Source organism: Oncorhynchus mykiss, chromosome 2, assembly GCF_057628025.1.
Source record: "Oncorhynchus mykiss isolate SJ-2025 chromosome 2, ASM5762802v1, whole genome shotgun sequence".
Taxonomy (NCBI): domain Eukaryota; kingdom Metazoa; phylum Chordata; class Actinopteri; order Salmoniformes; family Salmonidae; genus Oncorhynchus; species Oncorhynchus mykiss.
In genome coordinates, this window is record NC_143023.1 from 11,888,216 (window position 1) to 11,912,234 (window position 24,019).

Genomic DNA, 24,019 nt, shown 5'->3' on the forward strand with positions numbered 1-24,019 from the left:
GGAGAGAGGGAAGGGAAGGTAAGAAAAGGGGAGGGGCTGTGAGTGGAGACAGAGAGGACCTCTGTAGCGGCTCGTTGGGGGAATAATTAGGGCAAAACAAAGCAGCAGCAGCTAGCGTAATTAGGCTAAATAAATAAGCCCCAGCAAATGATCTAGCTAGCTACCAAATTTGGAACTTGGAAATGCCTTTGGTAACGGTGAGGGAATGTGTGTTATTATGTAGTAAACTGGGGATATGTGAATTAATTGGCTCCAAAACATATTGACAGTAAATAATGAGGAGTGATGTAGTGAACCAAAAGCATATGGAAACACTGTTTACACACAGAATAATCTTTATGCACCTATTACACTACATGTGAAGTTGTTTTGAGTTAGCTTGCATTTACACTATTCTCCTCCTGTCATCTCCACTGCTGCTCACATTCTCCCACCTTTTCATCACTACATCCGTGTTAATGAGGCCTTTGATCATACACTGTGCTGCATGCAGATGTAGGATCTTCATTTGATCCCTTCCTGCACGGCAGGAAATGCAGACTTGTAGTATATTTGAGTTTTAAAAAAGTTTCAAAAGTTTGTCATTTCCACTTTGAAATTTCAGACTTGATTTGCCCTAACAAAAAATGCATCAACCCCTACAAAAATGTTGTTGCTGCAGGATTATTTTCCTGCTCTAGGTAACTGTCTCAAATTAAGATCCTACATCTGCAGTGTTCAGAGAGCCCATTAACCACATGGCTTGTTTTTACCTAAGCTCTGCTTTTATGCCGTCTATTCATTTTTCTGTGTTTAAAAAAAATATTATTATTATATTATTATTATTAATATTAATTTGTTATGTAATACAGTATACTTACAGTACATCAATCCTCATACATATTGTTTCCCCATGTTGTCCATGTAGTATTAATAATATGAAAGGGCCTATAGATGTTGCTCGAATCTCAGAATACTCCAAATTATTTAGAGGCTTCTCCATTATTCTGTGGAGACGGTGTACAAATTCCTAAGACTCTCAGTTAGCATAAATTAGGAGAAAGAGAATTGTCGCGTGTACCAATATGGTGTGGATCCATAACATGAAATGACTCTTCACGGGTATTTGTATTAAACTAGAACTAACGCTACCTGAATTCAGCCTTGAAAGCACATTTCCATACATTAAAATACTTTTGTGGAGAAAAAAACAAATAGCCAATAGAGAATAAATGGCACTTAAAACCCTTTACTTCTATTGGTTATTGAGCTAATAAAGTCAATGGCCATTGTGTGTGTGCTGCACTGAGTGACCCTGACAAACTGGAGAGCTCAGAGAGGAACAGGAACCCTCCTGAAAATAAAGATACTATCCCACCACCAGGAACCTTCATGTGTGTGTGTCTACATGGCTTTCAGATGCAGCGGGAGGTCAAGACAACTTACAGTCAAAACAGCGTGAAAGTTAAACAGCTTTTTTGCATAGCTTTTCAATGGAATAATAAACTAGTGGCAAGCCATTATGAAAAGCTATGAAAAGCAATACTGTGTGTTGTAGAGCGATTTGTCATTTAGTGTTTTCAAATCATTGCACAAACTGTAGTGAGCATTCATCAAACACAAAAACCAAATGCAGACAGACAAACATCTTTAAGTGCTGATATTACTGAGAGTGCTTAAATACAGTAGTTATTTAAGCAGGTATCTTTGTGGTAGATTATCAACAGTATCAGAATATCATCATAAAGGCCTATGCCAACAGACATATAAGTCATTAGCTGTAAACTGCTCATTTAAAAAGGGCTTTATAAAATACATTTGATTGATTGATTGAATAGAAGTTAGTAGGTCTAATTCATTGTAATGGCAATTTCATTAAGACAGTAGAAGGCATAGGGTTGAAAGGGCACTGCTTTGGAGTATATCGTCACCTGTGTGGCGATGAGGTAGAGCAGCTCCCCCAGTGGCGGCAGCAGGCACTGCTTCAGTTTGCTGTTCCTGAAGTTCTCCCTGATCAGCTCCGTGAACATGACAACAGCCTGGAGGCGCAGGGAATGCACTAGCATCAGTCACTCACTCACAGTTGTGACAGTACTCCTGCCCTTCACAACACTTTATATTGAATAATGCACCCTACCAACACTGGATACGCAACAATGTCCAGACAGAGTAGAATACTGTGCCAGAAGTGATGTTTTCCCCATTCCATCCTGTTATTCTTCTACTTTAGCACTAAGGTCTACATTGTCAAACGGTGTCCATTAATCAACTGAGGTCTTTAGACATGACAGATTTAAAGCTCATTACTCCATGAATGTGGCGGCAGGGTAGCCTAGTGGTTAGCTGACTTGCCTAGTTAAATAAAGGTAAAATAAAATAAATAAATAAAATGAAGCCAACATTATAACACTATAAAGGGTGCAGTGCTACATTATAACACTATAAAGGGTACAGAGCTACATTATAACACTATAAAGGGTACAGAGCTACATTATAACACTATAAAGGTTATAGAGCTACATTATAACACTATAAAGGGTATAGAGCTACATTATAACACTATAAAGGGTACAGAGCTACATTATAACACTATAAAGGGTATAGTGCTACATTATAACACTATAAAGGGTATAGAGCTACATTATAACACTATAAAGGGTACAGAGCTACATTATAACACTATAAAGGGTACAGAGCTACATTATAACACTATAAAGGGTATAGAGCTACATTATAACACTATAAAGGGTACAGAGCTACATTATAACACTATAAAGGGTACAGAGCTACATTATAACACTATAAAGGGTATAGAGCTACATTATAACACTATAAAGGGTATAGAGCTACATTATAACACTATAAAGGGTACGGAGCTACATTATAACACTATAAAGGGTACAGTGCTACATTATAACACTATAAAGGGTACAGAGCTACATTATAACACTATAAAGGGTACAGAGCTACATTATAACACTATAAAGGGTACAGAGCTACATTATAACACTATAAAGGGTATAGAGCTACAGTATAACACTATAAAGGGTACAGAGCTACATTATAACACTATAAAGGGTATAGAGCTACATTATAACACTATAAAGGGTACAGAGCTACATTATAACACTATAAAGGGTATAGAGCTACATTATAACACTATAAAGGGTACAGAGCTACATTATAACACTATAAAGGGTATAGTGCTACATTATAACACTATAAAGGGTATAGAGCTACATTATAACACTATAAAGGGTACAGAGCTACATTATAACACTATAAAGGGTACAGAGCTACATTATAACACTATAAAGGGTATAGAGCTACATTATAACACTATAAAGGGTACAGAGCTACATTATAACACTATAAAGGGTACAGAGCTACATTATAACACTATAAAGGGTATAGAGCTACATTATAACACTATAAAGGGTATAGAGCTACATTATAACACTATAAAGGGTACAGAGCTACATTATAACACTATAAAGGGTATAGAGCTACATTATAACACTATAAAGGGTACAGAGCTACATTATAACACTATAAAGGGTATAGAGCTACATTATAACACTATAAAGGGTACGGAGCTACATTATAACACTATAAAGGGTACAGTGCTACATTATAACACTATAAAGGGTACAGAGCTACATTATAACATTATAAAGGGTACAGAGCTACATTATAACACTATAAAGGGTACAGAGCTACATTATAACACTATAAAGGGTATAGAGCTACAGTATAACACTATAAAGGGTACAGAGCTACATTATAACACTATAAAGGGTACGGAGCTACATTATAACACTATAAAGGGTATAGAGCTACATTATAACACTATAAAGGGTACAGAGCTACATTATAACACTATAAAGGGTACGGAGCTACATTATAACACTAAAGGGTACAGAGCTACATTATAACACTATAAAGGGTACAGAGCTACATTATAACACTATAAAGGGTACAGTGCTACATTATAACACTATAAAGGGTACAGTGCTACATTATAACACTATAAAGGGTACAGAGCTACATTATAACACTATAAAGGGTACGGAGCTACATTATAACACTATAAAGGGTATGGAGCTAGAATGAACTGGATAAAGGACGAAGGTGGGAGGGAGGAGGGAGGCTAATGAGACTCCATATAAAACATGTCATTATGGTGATATTTATTTATTTATTTTCACCTTTATTTAACTAGGCAAGTCAGTAAATAACAAATTCTTATTTTCAATGACAGCCTAGAAACAGTGGGTTAACTGCCTCGTTCAGGGGCAGAACGACAGATTTTTACCTTGTCAGCTCGGGGATTCGATCTTGCAACCTTCCGGTTACTAGTCCAACACCAGGCTACCTGCCGCCCCAAATTATTGGAAGGATCCACATAATAACCCCCCCCCCCCCCCCTGCACCCACACCCACACCCACACACACATATATATTCACATATAAGCAAACACACACCCTAACTGGCTAATTTGTGGAATTAGCATTTTCCTAGTCTCTTCCTCTTTAGAAGTGGGGAGGATGTGACGGACTTACTGCGGCAGCGCTCTCAGCAGGGTGCTATGCAAATAGGCAGCACACTCAGTGCGAGGCGGCCTGGCGCTGGCCGGTAAAGAACATAAATGGTGACTTTGCAGGAAACAGATGTTTGGCTCACGTTTGATGCCAGAGAGAAACGAAGCTTTGGCAGGAGAGATGTCCTGCAACTGACTGACGATTCACTGTTCAAGAAAACAAACAGGCTAAGTTGGAGCCGCAACACACGGCTACTTCCTCCAAACGCATCATTATCGCTCCTGTACAATCCGCTACTACCCCCCTCCTCCATCCCCCCAACCCATAAGGCAGAGCTTTAAACTACTGAGGCTACACACAGTTTAAGGCCATGCAACATTAAGCATTCCTGCGAGGCTTGGGGAGGGAGAGACAGAGAGACCAGTTTCTCAAGGCAACCGAGGTTTTGTTACTCATCATCACTATCATCACGTCTCAGCTGTGGTTCAGAACAACACGAGACTGGAGTCTTCCTGGAGACATCTCAGCAGGCATGAAGACAAATTATCACACCAAGGGCAATGGGCCAAAGTGACATGAAAATACTACCTTTCTCACGATTAAACTAACAAACAGTAGCTTTGTGATTTGTCCAATTTTAACATTTGATTTAAACATCACATTAATGCAACTGATCAATTGAATCAATAAAATATCCCTGGTATGTGATTTAGCTTAATGAATGTATTGTGACATTTAGTGGTTTGAGCCTGATCATTCACTCATTACAAACAGGGTGGCAGGAAGGCAGGCAGGACAGGCAGACAGATATGTCCTGATGTCCTATTGATGGAAGGAGCAAGCTAATAACAAACAAAAGGTGACCTGCTCTGCTGTAGTGTGGTCAATCAATATCCCACGGCTGTCCAGAAGAAGACAGGTGTTTGATCTAGGGCTGACGCCTGCGACACACATGACCTCAGGCGTTTCCAGGAGTCTATGGTCCCATAGATCACCAATGGCCTCTGCCTATAGTTATCAGAAGGACGTGAGACATATTGCTTTGGCCAGCGAGCAATAATTGACTCAAGCCATTATGGATGTGTTTTTGATGATGAATACATGGATACCAAATTATTCAAATGTTTTTGGAGTAATGGATAAACAACCTAAATTAAAATTTAACAAACCTAAAATTCCCTAAAATAACAATCTTTACACAATCATAGTTTGGCAAAAGACACAAGAAACCAAACTGAATAGAATCAACAGCAGTGTTCATTGGCCCCAGCACTCTGTTCCTTTTCCAGTAGTGAGGAGTGAGAACGAGCCTCCAAGCCCTGTCTGAGGAAATGGAACAGGCTAATTCTCCCACAATGAGAGGAGGGAGGCAGGAGGCAGTCTGTTCTGCTCATTCTGCAGGGATGGCCGGCACGGCACACTAGGCCAGTTTCTAAGGGACACTGGGTGGAAACAGCAGACAGTGTGTGCAGCACTATTGACGCGCTGCCATGAGAGAGAGAAAATGTCTGATTTGGGGCTTGGTGGTTTGTGGCACAGAAAAGTACTGCCTCTGCCAGGGAAGATAACACTTAATTAGAATGATGTTGAAGTATCCATAGAGACAGGCAGAGGAAAGGGGATAATACTGAACTAATTCCTCTCTTCCTGTCCTAACTAAGCCAACAGTATGCCTGAAAAATAGCAGCTGCAGTCATTGGTGCTCACTGTTTTAAAGGACTGTGAGAAATGGAGGTTTGTAATGATAGTGTAGGACCAACTTGACGTCTGATTCTGTTATGTAGCCTATAGAGCGTACTGAGGCATCAAATTCAACGCTGACAATAAACATTGAACTTTGCGGCATTGTAACTTGTGATTCTCACTGTGAGAACTCCTTTCAAAAAACACTCGGCGCAACACGAGCCCGGACCAAGAGAGAGAAAACTCGTCTCACAGTGGAAACTTTAACTAGGATCACGGACGACCACTGAGATCCACAGTGTGGCAGACATATGGAGATGGTGGTGACAATAGCCCTGCCCTGAAGCAGAAATGGCCATGACTGCGGCTGACCATCAGACACAGAACCCCTGTGGAGAGCACAATGATAAAAGCCTCTGGGATCTGTCACTCTGGGAATCTGAGCTAGCTGTGCCCAGATGGGTGGTGGGGGGCGGGGCAACAAATCCTCAGCCATCTTTACAAAAGAAGACTGTGGAAAATAAAAGTCACTGCGCCATTCTCTGGTGTGCCGATTAACGACGGCCATTTTGTATATCGCTCGTATACCCCTCCTCTATGAGCTTTAAACCTATAAACCACCACAGGAAATCATGGTAAACCCATGTAAGACGTGGATCAAGGGTGGAGCCGCCAGATTTCACATCAAATAGAATCCTGTTTTTTAAAATGATTAACCACAATGTCTTTGACGGTTTGTTAACGGCTCCATAAGCATGTTTGGGCAGGTGGATCGGTGGCGCTTGTTTAGAGCTCTACCTACCGCTGGGTTACAGTGGCATCTGGTGATTCACCCCGGTACTTTCTCTCACTACCGCTCCCATTGGATGATCATAATGCTGCATAGAGACTAGACTTCTATGCCTCTGCTGCGATTAGTAACAGATTTAGGGGATTTTAATTCAACAGATTTGACTGTTGTTGTTGATGTTGTAGGGGTCTTTCACATAGTTAGAATTGTGTGTGTGTAAAAGATTGTGGGATGTTTGTATTGAGACCACTACACTGTCTGCTCTGGTTCTAACAGTTAAAGTGATGTTCAACTATTCAGCAGCTCATGGCTTTGACAGTTATATGTGATACACCGATCGAATCCCAAATGGCAGCCTATTCCCTACATAGTGCACTTTGACCAGAGCCCTATGCATTTGGGACACATCCACCATTGATACATAGAGGACAAGCATAGGTGCTGTGACAACAGGGTGAAGGGGCCCGGTGCAGTGCTGCTGGACTATGCCAGTCTCAGCAGTGTGACAGACTGTACCACTAACCTCAGCAGTGTGACAGACAGTACCACTAACCTCAGCAGTGTGACAGACAGTACCACTAACCTCAGCAGTGTGACAGACAGTACCACTAACCTCAGCAGTGTGACAGACAGTACCACTAACCTCAGCAGTGTGACAGACAGTACCACTAACCTCAGCAGTGTGACAGACAGTACCACTAACCTCAGCAGTGTGACAGACAGTACCACTAACCTCAGCAGTGTGACAGACAGTACCACTAACCTCAGCAGCGTGACAAACAGTACCACTAACCTCAGCAGCGTGACAGACAGTACCACTAACCTCAGCAGTGTGACAGACAGTACCACTAACCTCAGCAGTGTGACAGACAGTACCACTAACCTCAGCAGTGTGACAGACAGTACCACTAACCTCAGCAGTGTGACAGACAGTACCACTAACCTCAGCAGTGTGACAGACAGTACCACTAACCTCAGCAGCGTGACAGACAGTACCACTAACCTCAGCAGTGTGACAGACAGTACCACTAACCTCAGCAGCGTGACAGACAGTACCACTAACCTCAGCAGCGTGACAGACAGTACCACTAACCTCAGCAGCGTGACAGACAGTACCACTAACCTCAGCAGCGTGACAGACAGTACCACTAACCTCAGCAGTGTGACAGACAGCGTGACGGACATTAGCACCAACCTCAGCAGAGTGACAGACAGCACCACTAATCTCAGCAGTTTGACAGACAATGTGACAGACAGCACCACTAACCTCAGCAGAGTGACAGACAGCGTGACAGACAGCACCACTAACCTCAGTGACGGGGGTCTCCTCTCTGAGCTCAGTGCAGTGGGATGCCAGCAGCCCCAGCACCCGCATCACCTTAAACTTCCTGGAATACACACATGCACACACACACACACACACACACACACACACACACACAGGACACAGGTCTAACCATAAATACATGACACTGTTTTCACCTGGAATACAAAAACATCCATAGACATAGGCTACTAATGTCATAGTCTTCCTGGAATAGACAGACAGGTCTGGTGTAAATACATGGAAAACATACACAGAAATAACACTGACATTTTTTACATCATTTTATCACTATTTAGTAATAAGTGTTGCTGTAATTATATTCATTTAATCTATACAACATCCTTTCATAATTCCTTTCAACCTAAATATAAATCCTCACGTCAAAAGTGTTTTTTATGATCCTGATGATGGACATCTCTCTACCAGTGATTTACAGCATATCCAGACCAGGCATCAGATCATTGTAAAGGCTAACAGTGATTTATAGCATATCCAGACCAGGCACCAGATCAGATCATAAAGTGCAGTAGGCTACAGTACATGCTAGACATTATTTCCATGCACTGGCGCATGGAGAATGCAGAGAATGGTTGTATGTATGTATGTATGTATGTATGTATGTATGTATGTATGGGGTCAGACAGGTGGAAGCTAAAGGAACTCACACATCCCAGTTAGGTGCTAGACGCAGCTGCTGGGTCAACACAGGGAACTGTCACAAATGGAGAGAACACAACAGCAGTTGGTTAACACTGCAATATATCTACTGTACATATTCTTAGTATATAACGTAATATATGTAACGTAACAAAATGTGGAAAAAGTCAAGGGGTCTGAATACTTTCCGAAGGAATTACTTTTCCATGATTTTTTTCAGTCCAGTCGTCTTTCAGTAGTACAATACTGAATTAGTCAAGTTGCCAATACATCATTGTCATAAACTCAGTCACGGCTGGCTATAGTGTCCGAATATGTCTAAAGAAATGATATACTAAAGATACCATGAGGTCTAATGATTGTGGTGATGTCATTTTCAGTTCAATCTGAGTAAGTGAGTGATGGAATGCCATCTAGTGGTTAATAGTTATAGGATAAATATATTTACTACGCTTGAATCAATCCTCAGTCTGAACATTTCATTAATAAACAAGAGATTTGATCCTAAATTTCACCAGATTATGTCTCAACGTAATACCTCATCACTGCAACGAGGAAGTAACTTGATGATATCTGTGCGTCCAAATGGAACCCTATTCCCTATATAGTGCAATACTTTTGACCAGACCTCTATAGACCCTGGTCAAAAGGAGTGCACTATATAGGGAATAGGGTGTCATTTGGGACATCCTCCTGGTCTTTGTGCTCTCATAAATAACTAGGGTCATTGAACATGTTACAGCTGAGCGGATCTCAGTAACAAAAAGTAAAGGAAAAAGGAAGTTCATTTTATTATTATCTTGAGGAAAGCGTTAACTTCCTGGTCCCACCTAGCTGACTACTGTTTCAGCTTCCCGCTGATCAACAGAGGCCAACACGTACTGTAGCTATGCTAAGGAGCTCGGGTCACATGGTAAATATAGGAACCCTTTGACGGCTTTGTAGTGCCGCGGCCTTTCACCATTCTAACACTTGAGAAGCCTCAGCAAGGCCAGAGGTTGTGTTGTGATTCTAAGAATTCTCTTCTGAGAGCCTAAGTTCTGAACACTTAAATTAGCCTAGAGGGGCCCATGTCTTGTTAAAAGCAGCAGCCCTGGGAGGAATGGCAGGCATGCTGGGCATGTGGTCAGACCGTCAGGCAGTGACCCTTCCCTTACCAGCTCGGAGTTGATGAGCCTGGTAGCTGTGTCCTTGTGGGCAGCTATGGTACACAGATAGCAGAGGAGGTTGAGTTTAGAGCGGACCCCCGTCGTGGTCTTATCAGCCTGGGCCTCCAGAGAAGAGCACAGCTGCTGCAGAAACACCCTCCAGTCCTCAGAGCTCAGACAGGACAGCTTCTCCACTATAGGGGGGGGTCAGAGGAGCTCAATAACCGTTTTAGCTGTCTGTCTAACCCGTGTGTGTGTATATTAACACCTGCTAAACACCTGTCAATTTCAGAGTGTGTCCAAGTGTTACTCAGCAGCAGCACAGCAGTCGAGACTTTCCTATTTGTTCTTCTTCATTACCTGAGTATGCTCGGACACACAAAGTCTTCAGGTCATATCGCACTGGAGCGGTCTTCAGAATCTGAAAAAATATAGACATCTTTGTTACTAGAATGCACAAGAGTTGTGGATTGCCCACCTCTGTTCTTAAGAACAATTCAGAGTCCAAAGCCGAGGACCCGTGATAGATATTTCACAATGGGACGCTGGACTATCTGGTTCCAAGTCCACCGTCCATGGGGGACGCACAGCGGAACCGCGCACCTCCCTAAAATTCCCCATCAGCATGGGCACTGAAACTATTGCTTAAATACAGAGCAAGTTTTAATGTCACATTCACAAATACAGTGACATGCCTTTCATGAAAACTCAAAACCCAACAATAATTAATAACAATGTATTACTAGAAAGAAAACTTGTTTTTTTAACAGGAGAAAGAGCACAGTTACATGATGTAGTTTGTGTTACCTTTGGGTTGTCCATAATAGGTGTTACTGCCAGGTCAGAGTCAGTGTACACCAGGTCCTTTATACAGTAACTGATGTCATTCAGACCACTGGCCACCACACTGTCCTGGAGATGACAACGACCACAGTGATGTCATCATTACAAATGAGCACAATTACAGTATGTGATCATGTAGAACATCAAATCTAATCTCATTTTTTAATTGTCACATGCTTATACACAACAGGTGTACACTAACAGTGTAATACTTACTTACTTCCCAACCATGAACACAGATTTTTTTTTTAAATAATAGAAAAACAATAACAAAGAATAAATCCACAATGAGTACTGATAACTATATAAATGCTACTAGTACTGAGTACATGTGTAGGGATACAAGGTAGTTGAGGTGGATACTGTATGTACATATAGGTAGTTATAAAGTAGTCAACAGGCAACAAGATAGATAAGTCAGGAGTTACTGCAGATAGTTAAATAGTTAATCAATAGCTACCCGGACTAACAGGACCCTGAACAACAGTCTTATGGCTTGGGGTTAGAAGTTGTTCAGGGTCCTGTTGGTTCCAGACTTGTTGTATGGGAACCGCTTGCCCTGCGGTAGCAGAGAGAACAGTCTATGACTTGGGTGGCTGGAGTCTTTGACCATTTTTAGGGCCTTCCTCTGACACTGCCTTGTATAGAGGTCCTGGATGGCACGAAGCTGGGCCCCAGTGATGTACTGGGCCGTACACACTACCCTCTGTAGCGCCATGTGGTGGGATGCCAAACAGTTGCCATACGAAGTGGTGATGCAGCCAGTCAAGATGCTCTCAATGGTGCAGCTGTAGAACGTTTTGAGGATCTGAGGGCCCATGCCGAATATTTTCAGCCTCCTGAGGAAGAGCCGTTGTTGTGCCTTCTTCACGACTGTGTTGGTGTGTGTGTGTAATTCCTTAGTAATGTGAACAGCAAGGAACTTGAAGCTATTGACCCGCTCCACTACAGCCCAATAATCAAACACTACTCACACACCAGACTTGCAAAGATCTCATAAATTAAAGTGGCTAAAGCGGCTAAATGAAAGTGAAGTTTGTAATACATAAGAATGTCCAATGTCCTTATGCTTACAGGAAATCCATCTGGATAAAAAAAATATGCACTTCACTGAGAATGCTGTAGAGGGCGCCAAAGGTTAACAAACAACTGTAACCGAGAATAACCTTTCAAAATAATGAATTCTCAACTACCAGTTTCTGCAGTCTACAGGCGCCATGGTAATAGTCTGATTACTATTACCATGTTTCTGATTACAGACAGCTCACAGAAAGATTACACTTCAAATGTAATTGTGGAGAAGGTTGCAGAGGTATGGCAGAGCTCTCCTTTGGCTATTTGATAAGAGAAGAACTCACTTGAGGTAATGGTGTCCTGTTGGGTGGATCTCTTGCAGTGCAACTCATTCTTGGAGTTGGACGAGAGCTGATTGATGAAAAAGATCACATAAAACATGCTTCATTTTGAGATTTTAAAAAACATTAATTTTTTAAAAAAGACATGAGATTAGTATTTTCCAGTTTGACTTAGTCAAGTTGTTGATCCAACACAATGTTCAGTAAATGATCAGAACAACTGGAGATGAACACTGATCATACCTGAGGAGGAATATGGACTCCCTGGTATCTTTGTCCAGTGCACTCTTTGGTCTAAGCTCTGTCATTTTGTCTACGAGAAGAAGAAGAATAGAACTATGTTCAGACATAGCTCCTACACTGTCATCAGCTGTCATCAACATGTCTTCTTCCACCTTCCCAGAAAGCATTACCTAATCGGAATGATTTGTTGGGGTGCATGCGGACGGGCTCCTCTGCCCCTGCGGCCCCTCCCTGTACCCCTCTGTATCCCCCTCCTGGTCCCTGGGAGGTCACTGAGACAGGTGTCACTGCTGATGACTGGCTAGAGGCACAGACACCACTCCTCCCCACACTGCAGCCAAACGAAAGGTCAGATATCAGCTAGTGCATATCAACTAGTAAACTAGTAAAAAATCACCAGACTACAAACAGCAAGGAAACGCATGACCTTAGACTTATGTAACTACACAGTAATAAGACACCTATAGTAGCTACACTGTAGTTACAAAGAACCTGCTATGTTATTACATGGTTATAGAGTTTAGAGGTATAGGTTATTACACAAGTGAAACAAACTGTTATCTTATGCTCATATTGCACTTAGTAAATCATATTCAACATCAGCAACACGTTTGTGTCTGTGTGTGTGCTCTGTGAAGTCCTTTGTCTTCCTCCCACTAACGGCTCACAGTACAACCCATCTGATTGGGCAGGTCCAGGCTCCATCCTGAACACACAGCCATGGTTTATGATAACATCAGACCAACATGCATTCTCAAGAAGTTATGTCATGAGAAAAGGCCGGGGAGGAAGATATGCAACTGCACAACAGTGTTTGGCGTTGAAACAGGGGAGGAAGATATGCAACTGCACAACAGTGTTTGGCGTTGAAACAGGGGAGGAAGATATGCAACTGCACAACAGTGTTTGGTGTTGAAACAGGGGAGGAAGATATGCAACTGCACAACAGTGTTTGGTGTTGAAACAGGGGAGGAAGATATGCAACTGCACAACAGTGTTTGGTGTTGAAACAGGGGAGGAAGATATGCAACTGCACAACAGTGTTTGGTGTTGAAACAGGGGAGGAAGATATGCAACTGCACAACAGTGTTTGGCGTTGAAACAGGGGAGACAGAGCTTCTCAAACAGTTTATAAATGACCTGTCTATGTACATTAAACTAACATTGGCAGACAAATGCTTGCTGTACAAGTCCATTTCCTACAATTGCAGAACAAAGGTTTAACTATAAAGGGATACTTTGGGATTTTGGCAATGAGGCCCTTTATCTACTTCCCCAGAGTCAGATGAACTTGTTGATACCATTTTTATGTACAGTATCTGCATCCAGTATGAAGAAAGTTAGAGGTAGTTTTGCAAACTAATGCTAACAAGCAGTCTATGGTATCTGTTAGCATGATAGACTTCAAATCCTTGTGCTAGCGCTAGTTAGCAACTTCCTTCAAAATGCACGCAGAGATAGAAAAATGCTATTCACGAGTTCATTGCCAAAATCCTGAAGTATCCCTTTAAGGGGATCAATAAAAAGCTACAATTCAGCATGTTACAAATCAACTTGGATTTGTTTTGAAATTTGATGTTTAACATGTAATCCATGTCCAAACATGAAATACCCAGCATAATGCTTTGTGTTGAGGCCAGGGGACACAATTCGAGGAAATGGTGCATACCACCAGGGAGTGTAATGAGGTAACTCCTTTGAGGAAACGAGACTGAGACCAGGCCTGTATTCACAAAGCATCTCAGAATAAGTGTACTGATCTAGGATCAGTTCCCTCCAGTCCATGTAATCTTATTCATTGTGATCTAAAAGGCAAAACAGATCCTAAATCAGCACTCCTACTCTGAGACACTTTGTGAATAAATTCCCTGATGGTTATATGAAACATAAACATTACCTGGAGCTGAATGAGACATCTTCTTCTTCCTCCTCCTCCTCCTCGCTGGTGTGGACCTCAGAGAACACTCCTCTCCAGAATGGGTGGACCAGTAACTGAGTCCAGTTTATCCTGAGAAGAACAGTTAAAAGCTGAAGTCTAATAAAGCCCTCTCTTTCTGACCAAACTTATGTCGGCCCACTTGTCCTACACAGGTAGCCTAGTGGTTAAGAGTGTTGGGCCGGTCACCGAAAGGTCGCTGCTTCGAATCCCTGAGTTAGCAAGGTGGAAAACTCTGCCGGCAATTAAACCCCAACAACAACTGCTCCTTGGGCACCGATGACGTCGATTAAGGCAGCCCCCCACACCGCTCTGATTTAAAGGGGTTGGGTTAAATGCGAAAAATACATTTCTGTTGAAGGCATTCAGTTGTGTAACTGACTAGGTATCGCCCATTCCAAAGGTCATATGTCAAAGGGATAATATGAATTATCCATCATAGAAACTTCAAACCAAGAATCTGAATTGGTGAAGGGAGTAGGGACGTACCTCTTCTGAGGGTCTTTCTGAAGCAAACCTTTAAGCAGGCTTTGGAACTCTTGTGTAGGCTTGCAGGAAGAAGCCCCTTTAACAACAAAAACGATATGGACTATAATTAAGATGCTCTTGTGACAATAAAAACATATTTTGTTAAGCAATAAAAATGGGCATTTTACCCGTTTGCCTTGGAGATGGAGGATCCTGAAGTAATATCAGCTCAATCAACTCAGAAAACGTCTCGGAGAAGAATGGTGGTTTTCCTGACAAATTACCGCAAAACAAGACAGAAGGTCTATTTAGGTATGAAATTAGTACTGTTATTAATGTCAATAAATCAAGTGCCTGTCTGTTTGTGCTACTGTGACAACTACTTGTCACTAATTGCAATGACAATGAGCAAAGGAGTTGGCAAGAGGACAAACAGATCTGGGACACAGCCCAAGTGATTTGATGAGTACCTGAAAACATCTCATAGAATATACAGCCCAGGGCCCACAGATCACTACTGATACTGTGGTCCCCCCCTTTGACCACCTCTGGTGCACAGTATATTGGAGACCCTGAAGAAAGACAAAGACATCTCCATTATACAACATATTGAAAACCGTGATATGATACAGGCATATGATATATGATATTGTGGCGACCCTGTGTTTATAAGCGTGGATATCGACTCTGCCACTTGAGCATGCTTTTGTGACTTTGGGCCAGAAGGTTGAGGGTTCATCGACCACCGCGGGAAAGCTCACTCTCCCTGCCTGTTTCATTACACTGGGGTCAGAAGTTGGATCACTCTCCCTGCCTGTTTCATTACACTGGTGTCAGAAGTTGGATCACTCTCCCTTCCTGTTTCATTACACTGGGGTCAGAAGTTGGATCACTCTCCCTGCCTGTTTCATTACACTGGGGTCAGAAGTTGGATCACTCTCCCTTCCTGTTTCATTACACTGGGGTCAGAAGTTGGATCACTCTCCCTTCCTGTTTCATTACACTGGGGTCAGAAGTTGGATCACTCTCCCTTCCTGTTTCATTACACTGGGGTCAGAAGTTGGATCACTCTCCCTGCCTGTTTCATTACACTGGGGTCAGAAGTTGGATCACTCTCCCTTCCTGTTTCATTACACTGGGGTCAGAAGTTGGATCACTCTCCCTTCCTGTTTCATTACACTGGGGTCAGAAGTTGGATCACTCTCCCTTCCTGTTTCATTACACTGGGGTCAGAAGTTGGATCACTCTCCCTTCCTGTTTCATTACACTGGGGTCAGAAGTTGGATCACTCTCCCTTCCTGTTTCATTACACTGGTGTCAGAAGTTGGATCACTCTCCCTGCCTGTTTCATTATACTGGGGTCAGAAGTTGGATCACTCTCCCTTCCTGTTTCATTACACTGGTGTCAGAAGTTGGATCACTCTCCCTTCCTGTTTCATTACACTGGGGTCAGAAGTTGGATCACTCTCCCTTCCTGTTTCATTACACTGGGGTCAGAAGTTGGATCACTCTCCCTTCCTGTTTCATTACACTGGGGTCAGAAGTTGGATCACTCTCCCTTCCTGTTTCATTACACTGGTGTCAGAAGTTGGATCACTCTCCCTGCCTGTTTCATTATACTGGGGTCAGAAGTTGGATCACTCTCCCTTCCTGTTTCATTACACTGGGGTCAGAAGTTGCGTCACTCTCCCTGCCTGTTTCATTGCACTGGGGTCAGAAGTTGGATCCCTCTCCCTTCCTGTTTCATTACACTGGTGTCAGAAGTTGGATCACTCTCCCTGCCTGTTTCATTATACTGGGGTCAGAAGTTGCGTCACTCTCCCTTCCTGTTTCATTACACTGGGGTCAGAAGTTGCGTCACTCTCCCTGCCTGTTTCATTACACTGGGGTCAGAAGTTGGATCCCACTTCTCTTCTGACACCAGTGTAATGAAACAGGCTGAGTTTGTCCTGCGAACAATGTAGCGACCCTGTGTAGCGACAATAGGATATGTGATAGAACATTCTAGTAAACATCCAATAAGTAAGGGATAATCAGTGAGGGGCTATGTGTTCTATGGAAAATCAGGAACGACGCGCTAGTGGAGTGGAACAAACTTTCCACGGAGTTGCATTATTTTCCAGAGAACGCATTGAGTCCCGAGTTGATTATCCCTTTTATACCATGGCTATAATTTAACACATTTGCCGGTAGAAATGTGTTAATTTACCAGTAGAAATGTGTTCAACATCTACTGACGTAGCTAGCAAGTTTACTAGATAGCTACAGTAGTTGCCTTGGTAACCAAACAAACAGACTTCCTAGTTTAGCTAACCAAACCATCAGTCCTAGCTTGCTATTATGAAAATCGAATTCAACAATGCCAATAATGTTTTCAATTCGACTTATGCATTCAAAAGCAGCTCAAACATAGAACATGTAAGAATGAACTAAAGCCATTGAATTCTACCGTGGGGATATACCGTGCGTTATAGGGAAATTATGCACGCTCTAGAATGCCCTTCAAGCCAATCAGATACAAGTATTCAACAATGCCATGGTATAACAATATGTACTGTAAGGGTCACCTTGGATTCTGCTCTTGATATTTCTTCTTGATGTGTTTTCTTTGCCATCCCCTCCACCTGTTTCGTCTGCTGTGACTAAAGCAAAAAACTCCTCCAGATTCTCCCCCTCAGCTTTAGACAGGCAGAAGTTAGAGTACTTCAAAGTGCCAGGGCCATCCAACAAGATCTATAGGAGGAAAAAACACAAGGTCATAATCAAATTCCATTGACTTCATGAAATCAAAACTGAGACACAGAATAAATGCTGGCTAGAAATAATCAGCATTGCTTAGTTGACAAAAGGAGCTCCTTGGGTGTAAAGTGTTAGGATGGTTTGATCTATAAAATGTATTAAATGTCAGATGAGCCTCGATATAGAGTTGATTGTTTGACCAATTGAAAATTAGAGAGTCGGGACATCTATACTGTACCGCACCTTGGAGGGAGTGAGGTCAGAGAACACGATACCAGCATCATGGATGTATCTCAAGCCTTTGACCAGATCGATGGCAAATTCCCTCACTACATCTTCTGACAGGCACTCATCCTGGGTGATGACTGACTCCAGTGAACCCCCTAAAATTTAGAGAAATGATGAATGATTATTATTATCCTACCATTATACACTATCAAATCACATTCATGCTTTGTGAAACGTAAAGGTAAAAGGTTGACATAAGGTAACGATGGTATTCTTACAGTACCAAATAAGCATCTCACCTGTGCACAGTTCCACTACAAGCCAAAGATGGTTGCTGGTTTCATACCACTCATAGAAGGTTACCACATTCTCATGTTTAATGTCATGAGTTAGCCGTACCTGTGGATACACCATAGGCGCAGTCAGTGTTCAAATCAAATCAAATTGTATTGGTCACATACACGTTTAGCAGGTTATTGCGGGTGTAGCAAACTGCTTGTAAAATGTTACTCAGTCAAACCAGTTGAAAGGGATGTGTGTACTGTACTACAAGGAAGTGATGCTGGATACTTACGTGGTTAGTAATTTCATGTCTTTTTGACTTGTCACTACAAATAATTGCAACAAAATTGATGCTCCCTTTCCTTCTCCCCTTATAAACCACTGACTTGCGTCCTGTTCCAATTTCCTCATACAGGATGAAGTTTTCCATCTGCACAGAAGATTCTCAAGTTAGGGAGAGTGGTTGGTCACTTCCTGGAGGTGAATAGCACATTTGTATAGGTTGGAACTAGTAAATGGCATTTGCATTAAGCTAGTTAAACTAGGTCGCTAACTGCTAGCTAATTTGCTAGGTAACGCTAACTTGAACTGTTTTACTGACAGAAGCAAGCTGTGCAGACCAACTGTACCATGCAAGTTCTATCATAAAACCGCACATTCCCATAAACAGAGAAACAGGTACATAATACATGCAAGAATCCACAAACTAACTGTAACTATATCACGGACTAGTTAAATTGCTTTATAATAAAAATACATATTATTAAAAGCGCTGTTTTTACCTTCAAATCCCCCCTTCAACTCAAACTCAAAGCGCGAAGTTTGTTACCGGATATCACTTTTGGATCATTTCAATCCTACTGTAGGGGTGTAAAAATACATGGTTTTAAGAAAAATGAAGCTAATCATTTTTATTTATCTTTTACATTTGATGGATGTAAAACTATTATTAAACTTTAAAAGTTGTATGAAAAGGATCCATAGCAAGCATTTACTTGTGTCTTATTGTATTTCATTATTTTGCTTGAATACCTCTGACTGAGCTATTCCTTGGTTACTAGGATACAAGGAAGGACGCGGCGGTAGTGCACACACAATGCAAGGTTATGCGTCTTCTTGTGTACAGAGACAGACAAAGCACAGAGTTTTCATACTGAAACATCTTTGGACAAAGCAGGCCCATATAATGTTGACTGCCTACTCAAACTGTGGACATAGATCTAGCTAGCATTCGCAAATATGGTGATAGTTATTGGATCCATCCCTCCAACCTGGGTTAGACCCGTACCCTAAAATATGATATTATATTTTATATAAATTAGCTACATATATATTATATTATTATATCCTGTGTAAAATAAATCCCTGGAACCTGATAGATTGTATAGTAGCTAACTCTCCCTTTCTTTCTCTAGTGCTGTCTGTTTGTCTCTCTGCCTGTCCCCACCCACTCTCTGCCCACATCCTGGTTCTCAGAAAACTCCTAACCTGACTTTGATAGCTATTGAGGGAAAACTGTAGAGGGGCAAGCGAGGTTAAATGCACAGGGCAGTGCACTTCAATCTGAACTGTTACTGAACTGGTGTGAACATGGAGGGGGTGAGGGCCCTGGCGGAGTGGTGCCTGGAAAATAACCTCTTCCTCAACTTCAACAAAACGAAGGAGCTGATTGTGGACTTCAGGAAACAGCAGAGGGAGCATGCCTCTATCCATATCGACTGGACCGCAGTGGAGAAGGTGGAAATTTTCAAGTTCCTCTGCGTACAAATCACTGACAATCTGAATTGGTCTACCCACACAGACAGTGTTGTGAAGAAGGCGATACAGTGCCTCTTCAACCTCAGGGGGCTGAAGAAATTTGTCTTGGCCCCTAAGACCCTCACAAACTTTTACAAAATGCACAATTGAGAGCATCCTGTCGGGCTGTATCACCGCCTGGTACGGCAACTGCACCGGCCGCAACCGCAGGGCTCTCCAGAGGGTGGTAAGGTCTGCACAACACACACTGCCTGCCCTCCAGGACACCTACAGCACCCGATGTCACAGGAAGACCAAAAAGATCATCAAGGACATCAACCACTGCCGGTTCACCTCGCTATCATCCAGAAGGCGAGGTCAGTACAGGTTCGTCAAAGCTGGGACCGAGAGACTGAAAAACAGCTTCTATCTCAAGGCCATCAGACTGTTAAATAGCCATCACTAGCAGGCCTCCACCCGGTTACTCAACCCAGCACCTTAGAGGCTGCTGCTCCATATACATTGACATGGAATCACTGGTCACTTTAATAATGGAACACTATTCATTTTAACAATGTTTACACACTGCTTTACTCATTTCGTATGTATATACTGTATTCAATTCTACTGTATTTTTAGTCAATGCCACTTCAACTTTGCTCATCCTAATATTGATATATTTCTTAATTCCATTCTTTTACTTTTAGATTTGTGTGTATTGTTGTGAATTGTTAGATACTACTGCACTGTTGGAGCGAGGAACACAAGCATTTAGCTACACCTGCAATAACATCTGCTAAATATGTGTATGTGACCAATAAAATGTGACTTGAATTGATTTTGAAGACATTAAGTGAAGCTTGTTGTCGGGTAGAGCAAGTAGATAAAGGTCAGATGTTCTTTTAAGTGGTCAAAGGGCCTTTTATTCTCTGGTGTTTTCAGACAACACACATACAGTAGGCATAATCTCTCTCCTTCTCTCTTTCTCTTTCTCTTTCTCTTTCTCTTTCTCTCTGTGTGTGTGTGTGTGTGTGTGTGTGTGTGTGTGTGTGTGTGTGTGTGTGTGTGTGTGTGTGTGTGTGTGTGTGTGTGTGTGTGTGTGTGTGTGTGTGAGAGAGAGAGAGAGAGAGAGAGAGAGAGAGAGAGAGAGAGAGAGAGAGAGAGACAGAGAGCATGCACATGCTTGCGTGTGTGACAGATACAGATCAATGAAATCAAAATATAGTCATGTGCAAACAGTCTATTGTCAGGTGCCACTGCCAACAAGGCTTGACAGAAGCTAATATGCTCCAGGTAGGGCCTACGCTACTCTATGGTTGACCCCTGTGTGTGTGAGAATGTGACTAAAAGTGTGAGTGTGTGTGTTTGTGGGTGACATAAGAAGTTATGATCGATTCTATTCTACTCTTGTCTTCAAGGTCTAGCCTGGTCACATACAGTACTATACAGATGAAATGTAGAAGTGTACTCTAATAGGCCTACCATTTGACAGAATTAGTCTGTAGCTTCCTCCCTTCACACTAGCATCTAACCCATTCATAGATGCTAACTGCTTTAGCGCCTACTGACGATATTATCTTCTGGTCGGGGGAGTTTTGTTAAGATCCCGAGACGCTCGTTAGAACTTATGGAACATATTTTTCATATCGATAATAATAATACGGTTAAATTACTACACACCTTTATAGGATTAGGGTTATTTTATTTAAAAAATGATTTAACCTTTATTTAACCAGGTAGGCCATTTGAGAACAATGAAAGCAAAGCAGTGTGACAAGAACAATAACACAGTTACCCATAAACAAATATACAGTCACAAGAGAAAAATCTATGTACAGTGTGTGCAAATGTAGAAGAGTAGAGAGGTAAGGCAATAAATAGGCCATGGAGGCAAAATAATTACAATTTAGCATTAATACTGGAGTGATAGATGTGCAGATGATGATATAGAGATACTGGGGTGCAAAAGAGCAAGAGGATTAGTAACAATATCTGGAAGAGGTATTTGGGTGTGCTATTTACAGATTGGCTGTGTACAGGTACAGGGATCGGTAAGCTGCTCTGACAGCTGATGCTTAAAGTTAGAGAGGGAGATATAAGACTCCAGCTTCAGTGATTTTTGCAATTTGTTCCAGTCATTGGCAGCAGAGAACTGGAAGGAAAGGCAGCCAAAGGAAATGTTGGCTTTGGGGGTGACCAGTGAAATATACCTGCTGGAGTGCTTGCTACGGGTGGGTGTTGCTATGGTGACAAGTGAGCTGAGATAAGGTGGGGCTTTACCTAGCAAAGACTTATAGATGATCTGGAGCCAATGGGTTTGGTGACGAATATGTAGTGGGTGCCAGCCAACGAGAGCATACAGGTCGCAGTGGTGGGTAGTATATGGGGCTTTGGTGACAAAACTGATGGCACTGTGATAGACTACATCCAATTTGCTGAGTAGAGTGTTGGAGGCTATTTTGTAAATTTCATCGCTGAAGTCAAGGATTGGTAGAATAGTCAGTTTTACAAGGGTATGTTTGGCAGCATGAGGGAAGCAGGCTTTGTTGCGAAATAGGAAGCCGATTCTAGATGTAATTTTGGATTGGAGATGCTTGATGTGAGTCTGGAAGGAGAGTTTACAGTCTAACCAGACACCTAGGTATTTGTAGTTGTCCACATATTCTAGGTCAGAAACGTCCAGAGTAGTGATGCTAGTCGGGCGGGAGGGTGCGTGCAGCAATCGGTTGAACAGCATGCATTTAGTTTGACATGCATTTAAGAGCAGTTGGAGGCCACGGAAGGAGAGTTGTATGGCATTGAAGCTCATCTGGAGGTTAGTTAACACAGTGTCCAACGAAGGGCCAGAGGTATACAGAATGGGTAGAGGAGGATCAGAGAATCACCATCACCAGACATCATGTATATATACAGAGAAAAGAGTCGGCTCGAGAATTGAACCCTGTGGCACCCCATAGAGACTGCCAGAGGTCCGGACAACAGGCCCTCTGATTTGACACACTGAAAACTATCTGAAAAGTAGTTGGCGAACCAGTCGAGGCAGTCATTTGAGAAGCCAATGCTAATGAGTCTGCTGATAAGAATGCAGTGATTAACAGAGTCAAAAGCCTTGGCCAGGTAGATGAAGACGGCTGCACAATACTGTCTTTTATCGATGGCGGTTAGGATATTTTTTAGGATCTTGAGCGTGGCTGCGGTGCACCCATGACCAGGTCGGAAACCAGATTGCATATTGGAGAAGGTACGGTGAGATTCGAAATGGTCGGTGATCTTGGCTTTCGAAGATTTTAGAAAGGCAAGGCAGGATGGATATAGGTCTATAACAGTTTGGGTCTAGAATGCTTTCCAATCTTTGGGGATCTCAGACAACACGAAAGAGAGGTTGAATAGGCTAGTAATATGGGTTGCAACAATTTCGGCAGATCATTTTAGAAAGAGAGGGTCCAGATTGTCTAGCCCAGCTGATTTCTAGAGATCCAGATTTTGCAGCTCTTTCAGAACATCAGCTGTCTGGATTTGGGTGTAGGCGAAGGGGGGCCTTGGGCAAGTTGATGCAGGGGGTGCTGAGATGTTGGCCGGGGTAGGGGTATTCAGGTGGAAAGCATGGCCAGCCGTAGAAAAAGGCTTATTGAAGTGATCGATTACCGTAGATTTATCGGTGGTGACAATGTTTCCAACCTTAGTGCAGTGGGCAGCTGGGAGGAGGTGCTCTTATTCTCCATGGACTTTAGTGTCCCAAAACATAGTGTTTCCCACACAACCATATCTCCATGTCGGCCATCTGTGCTAATTAGTTATCTAGCCTAGCGTGTCTTCCTAACAACTGTGTAAATGTAACTGTGGAGAAAGTGTAGTTCGTCAACTGGCACACACAGTTTATGGATCTGTGCAGTAGGCTAAGTGTATCGTTTTTATTTGAAATATTATTTCTCACTGACATGAAAGATAAGGAGCATATGTTTTGAAAACCGTTTTGCATGTGATGATTATTGATGCTTCTAAACAATGTCGGAATTGTAGTTCACACACATCCAACAATGTGCGAAGCTAACTGCTGAAAAC

At 42.2% G+C, this 24,019-nt stretch overlaps 1 protein-coding gene across 1 annotated transcript in view; it reads right to left on the reverse strand.

Moving 5' to 3' along the window:
- The window catches only part of LOC110520767 (inactive serine/threonine-protein kinase ULK4), a 233,517-nt gene extending 214,261 nt beyond the window's left edge, over window positions 1-19,256 (reverse strand). Inside the window, exons 1-18 of the mRNA XM_090188661.1 lie at window positions 19,003-19,256; window positions 18,513-18,650; window positions 18,238-18,337; window positions 17,954-18,093; window positions 17,539-17,704; window positions 15,442-15,543; window positions 15,160-15,243; window positions 14,993-15,068; window positions 14,465-14,575; window positions 12,738-12,898; window positions 12,568-12,637; window positions 12,328-12,394; window positions 10,934-11,038; window positions 10,487-10,547; window positions 10,136-10,320; window positions 8,987-9,033; window positions 8,304-8,382; window positions 1,911-2,018 (exon numbers count right to left, since the gene is read on the reverse strand). Coding sequence (XP_090044787.1) covers window positions 1,911-2,018; window positions 8,304-8,382; window positions 8,987-9,033; window positions 10,136-10,320; window positions 10,487-10,547; window positions 10,934-11,038; window positions 12,328-12,394; window positions 12,568-12,637; window positions 12,738-12,898; window positions 14,465-14,575; window positions 14,993-15,068; window positions 15,160-15,243; window positions 15,442-15,543; window positions 17,539-17,704; window positions 17,954-18,093; window positions 18,238-18,337; window positions 18,513-18,650 — 1,800 coding nt within the window. The 5' untranslated portion in view covers window positions 19,003-19,256. The remainder of the gene's footprint in view (window positions 1-1,910; window positions 2,019-8,303; window positions 8,383-8,986; window positions 9,034-10,135; window positions 10,321-10,486; window positions 10,548-10,933; window positions 11,039-12,327; window positions 12,395-12,567; window positions 12,638-12,737; window positions 12,899-14,464; window positions 14,576-14,992; window positions 15,069-15,159; window positions 15,244-15,441; window positions 15,544-17,538; window positions 17,705-17,953; window positions 18,094-18,237; window positions 18,338-18,512; window positions 18,651-19,002) is intronic.
- Between the last annotated feature and the right edge of the window lie 4,763 nt (window positions 19,257-24,019).